The 13,366-nt window shown below is 42.9% G+C and overlaps 1 protein-coding gene across 1 annotated transcript; it reads left to right on the forward strand.

The window, feature by feature from the left end:
• Positions 1-12,272: 12,272 nt before the first annotated feature.
• LOC311150678 (transmembrane protein 125-like) lies at positions 12,273-12,965 on the forward strand (the record flags this gene model as incomplete). Its single annotated transcript, XM_084188180.1, has 1 exon — positions 12,273-12,965. One exon carries the CDS (start codon positions 12,273-12,275, stop codon positions 12,963-12,965), a length of 693 nt encoding a protein of 230 aa, XP_084044306.1.
• Positions 12,966-13,366: the final 401 nt, after the last annotated feature.

Genomic DNA, 13,366 nt, shown 5'->3' on the forward strand with positions numbered 1-13,366 from the left:
GTTCTATTTTGGTTTCATCTGACCATATGACATTCTTCCAATCCTCTTCTGGATCATCCAAATGCACTCTAATAAACTTCAGACGGGCCTGGACATGTACTGGCTTAAGCAGGGGGACACGTCTGGAACTGCAGGATTGGAGTCCCTGGCGGCGTAGTGTGTTACTGATGGTAGGCTTTGTTACTTTGGTCCCAGCTCTCTGCAGGTCATTCACTAGGTCCCCCCGTGTGGTTCTGGGATTTTTGCTCACCGTTCTTGTGATCATTTTGACCCCACTGGGTGAGATCTTGCGTGGAGCCCCAGATCGAGGGAGATTATCAGTGGTCTTGTATGTCTTCCATTTCCTAATAATTGCTCCCACAGTTGATTTTTTCAAACGAAGATGCTTACCTATTGCAGATTCAGTCTTCCCAGCCTGGTGCAGGTCTACAATTTTGTTTCTGGTTTCCTTTGACAGCTCTTTGGTCTTGGCCATAGTGGAGTTTGGAGTGTGACTGTTTGAGGTTGTGGACAGGTGTCTTTTATACTGATAACAAGTTCAAACAGGTGCCATTAATACAGGTAACGAGTGGAGGACAGAGGAGCCTCTTAAAGAAGAAGTTACAGGTCTGTGAGAGCCAGAAATCTTGCTTGTTTGTAGGTGACCAAATACTTATTTTCCACCATAATTTGCAAATAAATTCATTAAAAATCCTACAATGTGACAAATAAATTAATTGTAGGATTTTTAATGAATTTATTTGCAAATTATGGTGGAAAATAAGTTTTGTTATTGACCAAATACTTATTTTCCACCATAATTAATATAAAAAATCCTACAATGTGATTTTCTGGAGAAAAAAAATCTCATTTTGTCTGTCATAGTTGACGTGTACCTATGATGAAAATTACAGGCCTCTCTCATCTTTTTAAGTGGGAGAACTTGCACAATTGGTGGCTGACTAAATACTTTTTTCCCCACTGTATGCATTATCCTACGAATACATTATCCTTCTAGAGATCCTTTACTCAGGGTCATGGTCCATCTGTTGTGCTTATAGAGACATACATATTCAGAGTATAGACATATATACTGTATGTTTATATACATAATATGTTGCAGACCTTGCTTCAAATACTATTTGAAAGCATGTCAAATACTCTATAGGGCTTGACTGAGCTTCCCTGGATTTCAATGGAACCAATAGAAAAGTCCCAAAATTACAAATCCTGTTCACCTGGCAGCAAACGCTCAACGTATTTGAAAGATGTCAAATAGTATTTGAACCCAGGTCTGATCTGTTGTGTTGAACGTCCTGAAAACCAAGAAGGAGACGCAGGAGTTGGCTCACCAGGAGGCTATGGGGGAGGTTGTGGAGAAACTCTCCAGAGAACAGCAGGATTTCACTAGGAGAATGAAAAAAATCTAATTAACCACACTTGAGTGCCATTTCCTGAGAGAAACTTGAGTCTAAAAAATACTCTCAAAGAACTCAAGGATTTAGCTAGGTAAAATAAATATATATATATTTAAATCAACGTTCAGAAACGTCACGAGTTAAGATTGGGCTCTTTGTAGTTATGTATAATCACCTTGAGTGCAAAAAAAATGCCTTAGGAATAAAATTCATGATTATTGTTATGTGTGCTCTTAGAAACTCTAAAGAACAGCAGGATTATGGTAAGATAAAAACGCCTCATTAGTGCAACTCCCTTAGAAACTGTTTGACCTTACCTGAATGTAAACTCGTCATACTTTAAAACAGAACTCATCCAACAGATTTCAAGTCAACTTTTGTATGCAATAACCCTACATCTATTGAGAACACAATGCTATAATGGTTTCATACTTTGCCCCATTTTCTACTGCAACATTTGCACACTCATACAGGGACACCTGAGAGGCTGAGGTGGTTGGAGGAATATCAGAGTTGTGGGTTTGATTTCTGCATGGGCCTCATGAGTATATGTGTATTCTGAACTTGGTTTAAGGTAAAAGTATCTGTGAAGCATTTATTTGGGCTGCAATTTCTGAAGCTGGTAACTCTAATGAACTTATCCTCTGCACAGAGGTAACTCTGGGTCTTCCATTCCTGTGGCGGTCTTCATGAGAGCCAGTTTCATCATAGCGCTTGATGGTTTTTGCGACTGCACTTGAAGAAACTTTCAAAGTTCTTGACATTTTCCGGGTCTTATTATGTGAGTCACTGACAGTCACTCAATTAGCCATGTCAGCTAACACTTTTTAGATTGTTAAGCTAGTCTAGCCAGCTATCTAAACTTGTAGTATTCATGGCCGAATACCGACCGGGCACACAGGGCACGTGCCTACGGGCCCTGACCTCCATAGGGCCCCCATTGATTTTGTTAGTCACTCTCACTCAGATATCATATCAACATGGCATAAAACATGGCGAAATGTGTAGAATTGCAGGGAATTAGCTTTAAAATGGCAAAATGTCTCTCCACCCCATGGCAAAATGGTAGAATTGCATGAAATGTGTTATAAAATTGCTAAAGTTTCTCTCCGCCCCATTGCATAATGTGCAGAATTGCAGAAAGATTGCTTTAAAACAGCAACATTTTCTCTACGCCTCATAGAAAAATGTGTAGAATTGTAGGAAATTACCTTTAAAACATAAACATTTCTCTCCACCGTCAAGAGGGGGGCCACTAAAATGTTTTGCCAGCAAGGTTGGGGGGCCTCCTAATCAAATCTCGCTTATGGACCCCAAAAGGGGGCATGTTTTCATGAGCTTGGGTCCCAGGAAAACACTGAATTTCTCATTTGGGTCCCAGGCTGAAAAAGTTGAACCCCTAATATACACTTTTATTACTGATCAAAACGCTACTACCGGTATACATGTCATAATATATTTGCACACCTGAATGGTCAGCATTGACCGTTACATTTTCTCCCTTATCGCACTTGCACATCTAACATGGAAAAAGTCCCCAGAAATTAACACTTTCATATAACTGATCAAAATGCTATGATATACTGTACATCTGCCATGTTGCATTTGCACACCACAGCACTCAGATTTGCCTGAATTGACCCCTCTCTCTAGCCCTCCACTCAACAAATGCAGTTGCATGAATGTAAGATGTAAGTGGACATGAATATGATGCTAGAGCAAAGTGCCATTGCCTATATTGCGAGCTCACTGAGATTGAGTACCAGGTACTCTCTTTACACTTCATTATACTTGCAGGCTTCAAGTAAAGTGTTACATTCTCCTTTGCTAGATGGAGGGAGAGCTGGAGCATTGGCCACTCCAGTCCTTCACTCAGTGTCACACATAAGTGCAAAATACACTGAGTGTACAAAACATTATGAACACCTTCCTTATATTGAGTTGCACCCCCTTTTGCCCTCGGAACAGTCTCAATTTGTCAGGGCATGGACTCTACAAGGTGTCGAAAGCTTTCCACAGGGATGCTGGCCCATGATGACTCCAATGCTTCCCACAGTTGTGTCAAGTTGGCTGGATGTCCTTTGCACGGTGGACCAATCTTGATGCACATGGGAAACTGTTGAGCATGTAATTCACTGTATGACAAGTGGGTCAGAAGTTTACATACACTAAGTTGGCTGTGCCTTTAAACAGCTTGGAAAATTCCATAAAATGATGTCATGGCTTTAGAAGCTTCTGATAGGCTAATTGACATCATTTGAGTCAATTGGAGGTGTACCTGTGGATGTATTTCAAGGCCTACCTTCAAACTCAGTGCCTCCTTGCTTGACATCATGGGAAAATCAAAAGAAATCAGCCAAGACCTCAGAAAAATAATTGTAGAGTCTGGTTCATCCTTGGGAGCAATTTCCAAACGCCTGAAGGTACCACGTTCATCTGTACAAACAATAGTCAGCAAGTATAAACACCATGGGACCACGCAGCCGTCATACCGCTCAGGAAGGAGACGCATTCTGTCTCCTAGAGATGAACGTACTTTGGTGCGAAAAGTGCAAATCAATCCCAGAACAACAGCAAAGGACCTTGTGAAGATGCTGGAGGAAACAGGTACAAAAGTATCTATATCCACAGTAAAACAAGTCATATATCGACATAACCTGAAAGGCCGCTCAGCAAGGAAGAAGCCACTGTGCCAAAACTGCCATAAAAAACCCAGACTACGGTTTGCAACTGCACATGGGGACAAAGATCGTACCTTTTGGAGAAATGTCCTCTGGTTTGATGAAACAAAAATAGGACTGTTTGGCCATAATGACCATCGTTATGTTTGGAGGAAAAAGGGGATAGCTTGCAAGCCGAAGAACACCATCCCAACCGTGAAGCACGGGGGTGGCAGCATCATGTTCTAGGGGTGCTTTGCTGCAGGAGGGACTGGTGTACTTCACAAAATAGATGGCATCTATTTTATGTGGATATATTGAAGCAACATCTCAAGACATCAGTCAGGAAGTTAAAGCTTGGTCGCAAATGGGTCTTCCAAATGGACAATGACCCCAAGCATACTTCCAAAGTCGTGGCAAAATGGCGTAAGGACAACAAAGTCAAGGTATTGGAGTGGCCATCACAAAGCCCTGACCTCAATCCTACAGAAGAAATTGTGGGCAGAACTGAAAAAGTGTGTGCATGCAAGGAGGCCTACAAACCTGACTCAGTTACACTAGCTCTGTCAGGAGGAATGGGCCAAAATTCACCCAACTTATTGTGGGAAGCTTGTGGAAGGCTACCCGAAACGTTTGACCCAAGTTAAACAATTTAAAGGCAATGCTACCAAAAACGAATTGAGTGTATGTAAACTTCTGACCCGCTGGGAATGTGATGAAAGAAATTAAAGCTGAAATAAATCATTCTCTTTACTATTATTCTGACATTTCACATTCTTAAAAAAGTGGTGATCCTAACTGACCTAAGACAGGGAATTTTTACTAGGATTAAATGTCAGGAATTGTGAAAAACTGAGTTTAAATGTATTTGGCTAAGGTGTATGTAAACTTGCGACTTCAACTGTACATACATTTTGCATATTACATATGCATTATACATACCACATTAAATGGTACTTTTACATACAGCATTCACCTGACAAAGATATATACACATACAGTACATACATAGAGTACATACATACATACGTCGTACGAAAAAGTTTGGGCACCCCTGACAATTTCCATGATTTCCATTTATAAATAATTGGCTGTTTGGATCAGCAATTTCATTTTGATCTATCAAATAACTGATGGACACAGTAATATTTCAGTAGTGAAATTAGGTTTATTGGATTAACAGAAAATTTGCAATATGCATCAAAATGAAATTAGACAGGTGCATACATTTGGGCACCCCAACAGAAAAATCACATCAATATTTAGTAGAGCCTCCTTTTGCTAAAATAACAGCCTCTAGACGCTTCCTATAGCCTCTAATGAGTGTCTGGATTCTGGATGAAGGTATTTTGGACCATTCCTCCTTACAAAACATCTCCAGTTCAGTTAGATTTGATGGTTGCCGAGTTTGAGAGTTGTTTTGAGGCCCTCATGTTGCCACTCTTCAGAGGAGAGTCAAAGTGAACAACAACTTGCAATTGGCCACCTTAAATACCTTTTCTCATGATTGGATGCACTTGTCTATGAAGTTCAAGGCTTAATGAGCTCACCAAACCAATTGTGTGTTCCAATTAATCAGTGCTAAGTAGTTACAGGTATTCAAATCAACAGAATGACAATGGTGCCCACATTTCTGCATAGCCTATTTTTCACATCTGATTTAATTTCATACAACTTAATATTGCTACACTAAAAATCTTTGTCTGGACAATACCCCAGTACTCAGCTTTTATTAGAAAATGAATGGCATGCCACTGTGATCATTTTCTGTGACGACAGTGTAAATTATTATGCAGCCTCAGACTTTTTCATACGACTGTATATACAGTGAGGGAAAAAAGTATTTGATCCCCTGCTGATTTTGTACGTTTGGCCACTGTCTATAATTTTAATGGTAGGTTTATTTGAACTGTGAGAGACAGAATAACAACAACAAATCCAGAAAAACGCATGTCAAAAATGTTATAAATTGATTTGCATTTTAATGAGGGAAATAAGTATTTGACCCCTCTGCAAAACATTACTTAGTACTTGGTGGCAAAACCCTTGTTGGCAATCCCAGAGGTCAGGCGTTTCTTGTAGTTGGCCACCAGGTTTGCACACATCTCAGGAGGGATTTTGTCCCACTCCTTTTTGCAGATCTTCTCTAAGTCATTATGGTTTCGAGGCTGACGTTTGGCAACTCGAGCCTTCAGCTCCCTCCACAGATTTTCTATGGGATTAAGGTCTGGAGACTGGCTAGGCCACTCCAGGACCTTAATGTGCTTCTTCTTGAGCCACTCCTTTGTTGCCTTGGCCGTGTGTTTTGGGTCATTGTCATGCTGGAATACCCATCCACAACCCATTTTCAATGGTTCTCACCCAAGATTTGACGGTACAAGGCCCCGTCCAACGTCCCTTTGATGCGGTGAAGTTGTCCTGTCCCCTTAGCAGAAAAACACCCCCAAAGCATAATGTTTCCACCTCCATGTTTGACGGTGGGGATGGTGTTCTTGGGGTCATAGGCAGCATTCCTCCTCCTCCAAACACGGCGAGTTGAGTTGATGTCAAAGAGCTCCATTTTGGTCTCATCTGACCACAACACTTTCTCCCAGTTCTCTTCTGAATCATTCAGATGTTCATTGGCAAACTTCAGACGGGCATGTATATGTGCTTTCTTGAGCAGGGGGACCTTGCGGGCGCTGCAGGATTTCAGTCCTTCACGCGTAGTGTGTTACCAATTGTTTTCTTGGTGACTATGGTCCCAGCTGTCTTGAGATCATTGACAAGATCCTCCCGTGTAGTTCTGGGCTGATTCCTCACCGTTCTCATGATCATTGTAACTCCACGAGGTGAGATCTTGCATGGAGCCCCATGCCGAGGGAGATTGACAGTTATTTTGTGTTTCTTCCATTTGCGAATAATCGCACCAACTGTTGTCACCTTCTCACCAAGCTGCTTGGCGATGGTCTTGAAGCCCATTCCAGCCTTGTGTAGGTCTACAATCTTGTCCCTGACATCCTTGGAGAGCTCTTTGGTCTTGGCCATGGTGGAGAGTTTGGAATCTGATTGATTGATTGCTTCTGTGGACAGGTGTCTTTTATACAGGTAACAAACTGAGATTAGGAGCACTCCCTTTAAGAGTGTGCTCCTAATCTCAGCTCATTACCTGTATAAAAGACACCTGGGAGCCAGAAATCTTTCTGATTGAGAGGGGGTCAAATACTTATTTCCCTCATTAAAATGCAAATCAATTTATAAAATTTTTGACATGCGTTTTTCTGGATTTTTTTATTGTTATTCTAACTCCTACTGTTCAAATAAACCTACCATTAAAATTATAGACTGATCATTTCTTTGTCAGTGGCCAAACGTACAAAATCAGCAGGGGATCAAATACTTTTTTCCCTCACTGTATATATATATATATATATATATATATATATATATATATATATCAAGGACCAGATTGAAGAATGAGACATATAGACAAGTGAATATAAGTAATCAGTTCTTGCATTTGTATCAGTTTGTATGAATGGGTGGTTACAAGATATGTAAACCTTCCAAACCCACACCAGAGACAGACGGGCGGTCGCCCCACAGCAGGCACGCTCAATGCTGTGTTCGCTGCAGGCCTCTCCTGGGCCGTGTTATACTGAGTGAAATACAAAGATTCAATAAACCTCCAGAATACCTCACCAAAAATGATTAAACAAAATCACAATAAGCCACAACAGAACTAAGGAAAGATGTATAATAATCAAATAATCAAAGCAAAAACAAACATTAATGGGGAAATATTCAATAGATTTAAACAAATGTAATAGGGAAATTAACAAGACTTGATACAGTAAGTTTAACCAAAATAAATGTAGAGGCAGGGGACAGTGACTCAAGTAACGTTTGCCAGAAGATTCTGACCCTACCTTTATGCTTGTTTAGACTGAGCTACACTGGGGTCGGAACGCAATCATAGTTACATTAAGACACCGTGGAGCCGGCACAAGATATGGGTCGGAAAACGTACCTCAATGCAGGGATGGGATATGCTACTGTACTCCAAATTGTACCTTTATCCACACTGATACATCGGAAAGATTTAAATACTGCTAGTTTTCTTGGAAAACTGCCCTTTACGTCCACATGCTAGGTAGCAGTAGCCACTGCAGTCCTTTTGGAATGGTAGTGAAAGCCAATCAGCTCCTTTATTGTTCAATGTGACATGCCATTCCAAAATGAGTCACTAAGTTAGCTAACTAATGAAACACTAACAAGCCTATCAGCCATGTCGTACCAAAACAGCCTCTTTGCAACTCTTTCAGTTACCAATTCATCAATAAACAGTCAGGGGAATGAACTCGTTGGGCAAAAAGTGTTCAATAGTCAGTAGCAAGTCTTAAAATAGTAAATATATCGTTTTTCTTTTCATACAAACTACCAAAAATACAAAAGATAAACTACATCAAACTACTTTTCTGTTAAAAATAAAAATATATCTGATCCCTATACAGGCTCAAGGTGAGCCTGGGAGGGCGAGACGTTTTCCAGCACCAATATCCCTTGCAAGTTTTCCGATGTAAACTCCTTAAGTCCCAAAAACTTTTGCCACAACAATGTCCAGTTGCTTTGACACTTGAGCAGTACAGTTTATAACTGTGGCAAAGAACACTACAAAATCCATGATCATGATCCCCACAACAATTGCAACACCGTCATCCTTCTACACACTGTTCTTCAGTATACTTCGTCAGTCTACACACACTTGAAACATGGCCAAATCCTTTAAAATGTTCACACTGTAGTGGTTTGGGGACGAAAGCGCTTACAGCGAATCTTACATAGCAAACCTTCACATGTGTAGGTAGGTGCTCTTTATTAAAAAACTACTTATTTTTCCATTCACCCAGCGGGTAAGGCACAGGGCACCAACCACACCAGGAATTCTCTTCAGGTATTCAATATTTAACATCTGTCGTCACCCCTGAGATTACTTATTTAAAGGGCTCTCTGCTCCGAAGTTCAAAGCACGATACTTCTGTTGTATGGATTATTTTGAAGCCTACTGCAATCTTCCTCAGTTCTTCAGAAACACAACTAATCAGAATAAGAGCACTTCTGGTCACTTTGATAGATTCCACTTTTCCCAGCGCATGCTTTACCATCTTCGAACCTCAAACGCGTCTTCCAGATATGTATCCTTAATCAACAAACGCATCCCAACAAGAAACGAATCATTATCTGACATACACAAAGATCTATCCTCCACTCCAACTTGAGATAATTTCATTTTTATTCCATTCTTTAACACTACATTCATCTTCACTAACTTTGCTCTAACTACAGATTTTCAGGTTCATTAAGAAAGCTACATTTCAATATGTGTTTTGGGTTTTTGAGTCAATTAGACCATGCCAATTTCAAGAATAAAAAAATAAATAAAATAAAATAAAAAAACTGAATATTTAGGCAAGTTAGCTGGCTAATTTATTGATTCTGCTTCGTAGTATACCCCTCTGGTGTGGGACATGGAGACAGCAACAACTTTGTCTTTCCCTGGGAGATTCTCAATTGGGAAAAGTACATCCTCTCCTCAACTCCTCCTTAAACCAAAAAGCAGTTGCCATATGTAGGAGTGTCAATTTGTTAATAGGCGAACGAAGGAGTGTCCTCTCCTTGATAGCCTCCTCCCGCATAGGAAGTACAAGTGTATCCTCCCGACAGCTAGCGCGTAAGTGTTATAAAATCCGCCACACCCCCTTTGAGTCAGCTGTTGTTTTCTCGAAGGAGAAAAGCATGCACACATTTAAAAACGATACGCTACTTATCCTTTTATCTATTAAATGTCTCGCACAAAAATACATGTATTTTTACTACTTTACATTTATTTTAGGATTCCACCCCTGTGACGTGCTAGCAGAGAAGGTGAGTCTCATTTCATACAAGCACATACATTTGTTTCCAGGTTTCCTCCCCTCCTGTCTTCGATTACCTTTGAACTTTTTCAAAAGAAGTTGAGGACGGAGGAGTGGGCACGAGGTGGAGGTCATAGAGTTAGTTAGACTTCTCATCTTTGTGTCTGTCCCATTACGACGTCTGTGTCAGCATGGTCAGCGCCATTGAAGCTATCTCCATTTGAAAGTAGTCCATTTGTTCTTCTACTACTTCTATGAGTTCGTAAATAAACTGAAAGGGTGCATACTGCCACCAGGAGTGTTTTGTTTGAACAGGTATAAAGCCAAGGTTGGTGATTTACTGCCACCTGCAGTTATGGAATGTTTGCTCACAAGTATAATTCAATGGATGATCTCTCCTGATGGAGGTGTAAAAAAACAGGTGGAGGGCCAGTCACACCATCAACCAATCAGAGCACACAAACAATTAATTCAAACGGACTGACGGGAGAGCATACACTGTTCGTAGTTACTCTAATAAGGGCACCTCCACCCAAGAGGGTATTCATATGAAGTGTTTTCGATTTTCCTCCAATAGCATAAATCACCTATCTTTATGTTTGGCTCTGGCATAAACTTTATGTAGTATTATACCTACACATTAGGTGCTGACATTGGAATTTGAACAGTATAAAATGGGAAGGGCCAGTTAGAGAGCCTCCATTGTAACTAACGCAAGAGGCAATCTTAGATCATGTGAATCAATGACGCCATACTTGGAGTGACAGAGAGGGCATTATCTGGGGACACTGACATCAGAGCCCCCTCCACAAACACACCAGCCGTCTCCAGCTCAGTCATTGTGTCCATCGGCTGCCCCATTGTCTGTCTGTCCGCGTGCCGTCTCACTGCGAAGCACTGGTCGATGTCACCAATGCCACCCCATAACAATCACACCCTCCCCCCCTATTTCCACCATATGTATTGTGATTTGTGATTGTGCTTTTTGACCACTTAATGACGTGGTGGTTTTCCTTCATGAGAAGAGTAGAGAGGGTGTCCTCTCTCATTGCCCATGTGGAGTGGGTGGCGCTACGTGTGTGTGTGTGAGAGAGAGAGTGAGTGTGTGCCGGTGCCCACAGTGCCAGCGAGTCCGTGATGCCAGCTTTGACAGAACCCAGTCACATTAGTGGGCAGTGTGTCACTGTCACCAGGCTTGCCATATTGTGGGTGAGCGAAGCGTATACAAATCTTCTACCTACCCACCCTCACTACCATTATCATCCCACCACTACCATCCCCACTCATGATGGATTGTCCTAGACTCCCTCCGTCTGTGTGTCATCATCCTTGACTCTCTGCCCTGACAATTATCACAACTCACAGTGAAAGTGTGTGTGTGTGTGTGTGAGTGAAAGTGTGTGTGTGTGTGTGAGAGAGAGAGAGAGAGAGAGAGAGAGAGAGAGAGAGAGAGAGAGAGAGAGAGAGAGAGAGAGAGAGAGAGAGAGAGAGAGAGAGAGAGAGAGAGAGAGAGAGAGAGAGAGAGCGAGAGAGAGAGAGAGAGAGAGAGAGAGAGAGAGAGAGAGAGAGAGAGAGAGAGAGAGCAGACCAGAGAGAGAGAGCGAGAGCGAGAGAGAGAGATAGGAGAGCAGACCAGAGAGAAATTACACTGAGGAGGGAGGACCTGTTGTCATATATCTCTCAACTCAACCATGAGGATCTCCTTCAGGACTGGAAACTACCTCAGATAATCTGACATCACTGCAAACAAGCATGCTGTCAACGCTGGAGCACTTGGACCATGACACAACCAGGATGACTCCACTCTGAGACCCACCAAGACACACAGCTTTGGAATTATGAACCACAACTGTCTCAACCAGCCTCCAGGAAGTTTTGTGGAGTGTGTATGTCTATCATGATGTGTTTCCGTTATGACGATCTGATTGGAGGACTGACAGATGGGATGACTAAAGAGAGGCTAGAGGAACAGGGTCGTTAGTCTGCACTGGTAAGTAATCTACATGTGACAATGTTGCTAGGACGCCAGCATAATCACGTGCACATTTAAGTACAACTCCAATGACAATATATTGAGAACTACTCTGGTATATACTGATATATATATATTGATGAGGCAACCAGCACAAAAGATAACAAGTAGAATGTGGATGATAAGATTTGTATGACAACTTTAATCATGGATATAGTTCTCAACATAGCTCAATGCAAGTTACACAAGCATAGAGTTTGAATATGACATTTAACCCAAACTGCTAACCCCCTCAGGTACCTATTGTGAGCTGGCTGGATTAACCTCGAGGGGGGCTCCCCTAGTAACCATGGCTGAGATGGAGGAGTTCTCCCCCATGCCCCCGCGGCGCACCCCACGCCGTACCCCCCGTGTGCTGCGCCTGGACCCGGCCCTGCTCCAGCGGCGGGTGTTGGAGGACCAGGTGGAACTGTGGTGGTTCCGCGAGCCGCGGCGCTCCCTGCTCTGCTACTGCATCTCAGTGAGCTTCGTCCTGGGCTTGGGGCTGGGCGGTGTAGGCCTCCTCTCCACCACCACCAGCCTGTCCGGGGAGTGGCGCCTGGGTGTGGGCACCATGCTCTGCCTCCTAGCTCTGGCTGTCCTCCTCAAACAGCTCCTAAGCTCCGCCGTCCAGGATATGAATTGCGTTCGCAGCCGGAGGCGGATAGAGTTAATGAAGAGCGGTGGGCGGGCGGACCCGTTGGTCATCCTTTTCACCGGGATGGCATTGGCACTCTGCGGAGGGGTCCTACTCTACATGTCGCTGGCCAGCGGGCACCATGGGCCCGGGCAGCGCCACAGGGATATGTTCCTGTCCGGGGTGGTGCTACTGTGGGCAGGGGGCGCCACCGGGCTGGCGGTGGCCGGGTACTTGCTGGTGGTGCACCTCCAGCAGAGGAGAGAGAGGAGGATGTTGCAGAGGCGGAGGAGGGGAGGGAGGGGGTTGCGGGACAGGGCAGTCAGGGTGTTTACAGTCTCCTCTAGTAGAACTAGCCTCATCTGAGAGAGCAGACCTGGGTCTTGTTCATTAGGCACCAAACAGCGTTGCCCTAATGAACACTACCCTTGGTTCAAATAGTATTTGTATTTCTTTAAAATACTTGAGCTGTGCTTGATTGAGCAATGGGACCAGAGCCATAAAAACTGTATACATCCCATGTCTGCTGAAGAAGAGAGGAGAGGAAAACAAGTGAGGAGAGGAGAGCAGGAGGTGAGAAGAGGATTGGAGAGGGAGGAAAGTTAGGAGAGAAGAGATGAGACTAGGGGACTTAATAGATGACGGGACTTGAGGGGAGGGAAAGATAGGAAAAGGGTATCACCACTCTCTCTCCCTGGTCTGTAACAGAGTCCTGTGTTTGTTGCTGGCACTGTGACTGCGTCATCCTGTTGACTAATGCCCACTGC

Source organism: Coregonus lavaretus (genome assembly GCF_964263955.1).
Source record: "Coregonus lavaretus genome assembly, chromosome: 23".
Taxonomy (NCBI): domain Eukaryota; kingdom Metazoa; phylum Chordata; class Actinopteri; order Salmoniformes; family Salmonidae; genus Coregonus; species Coregonus lavaretus.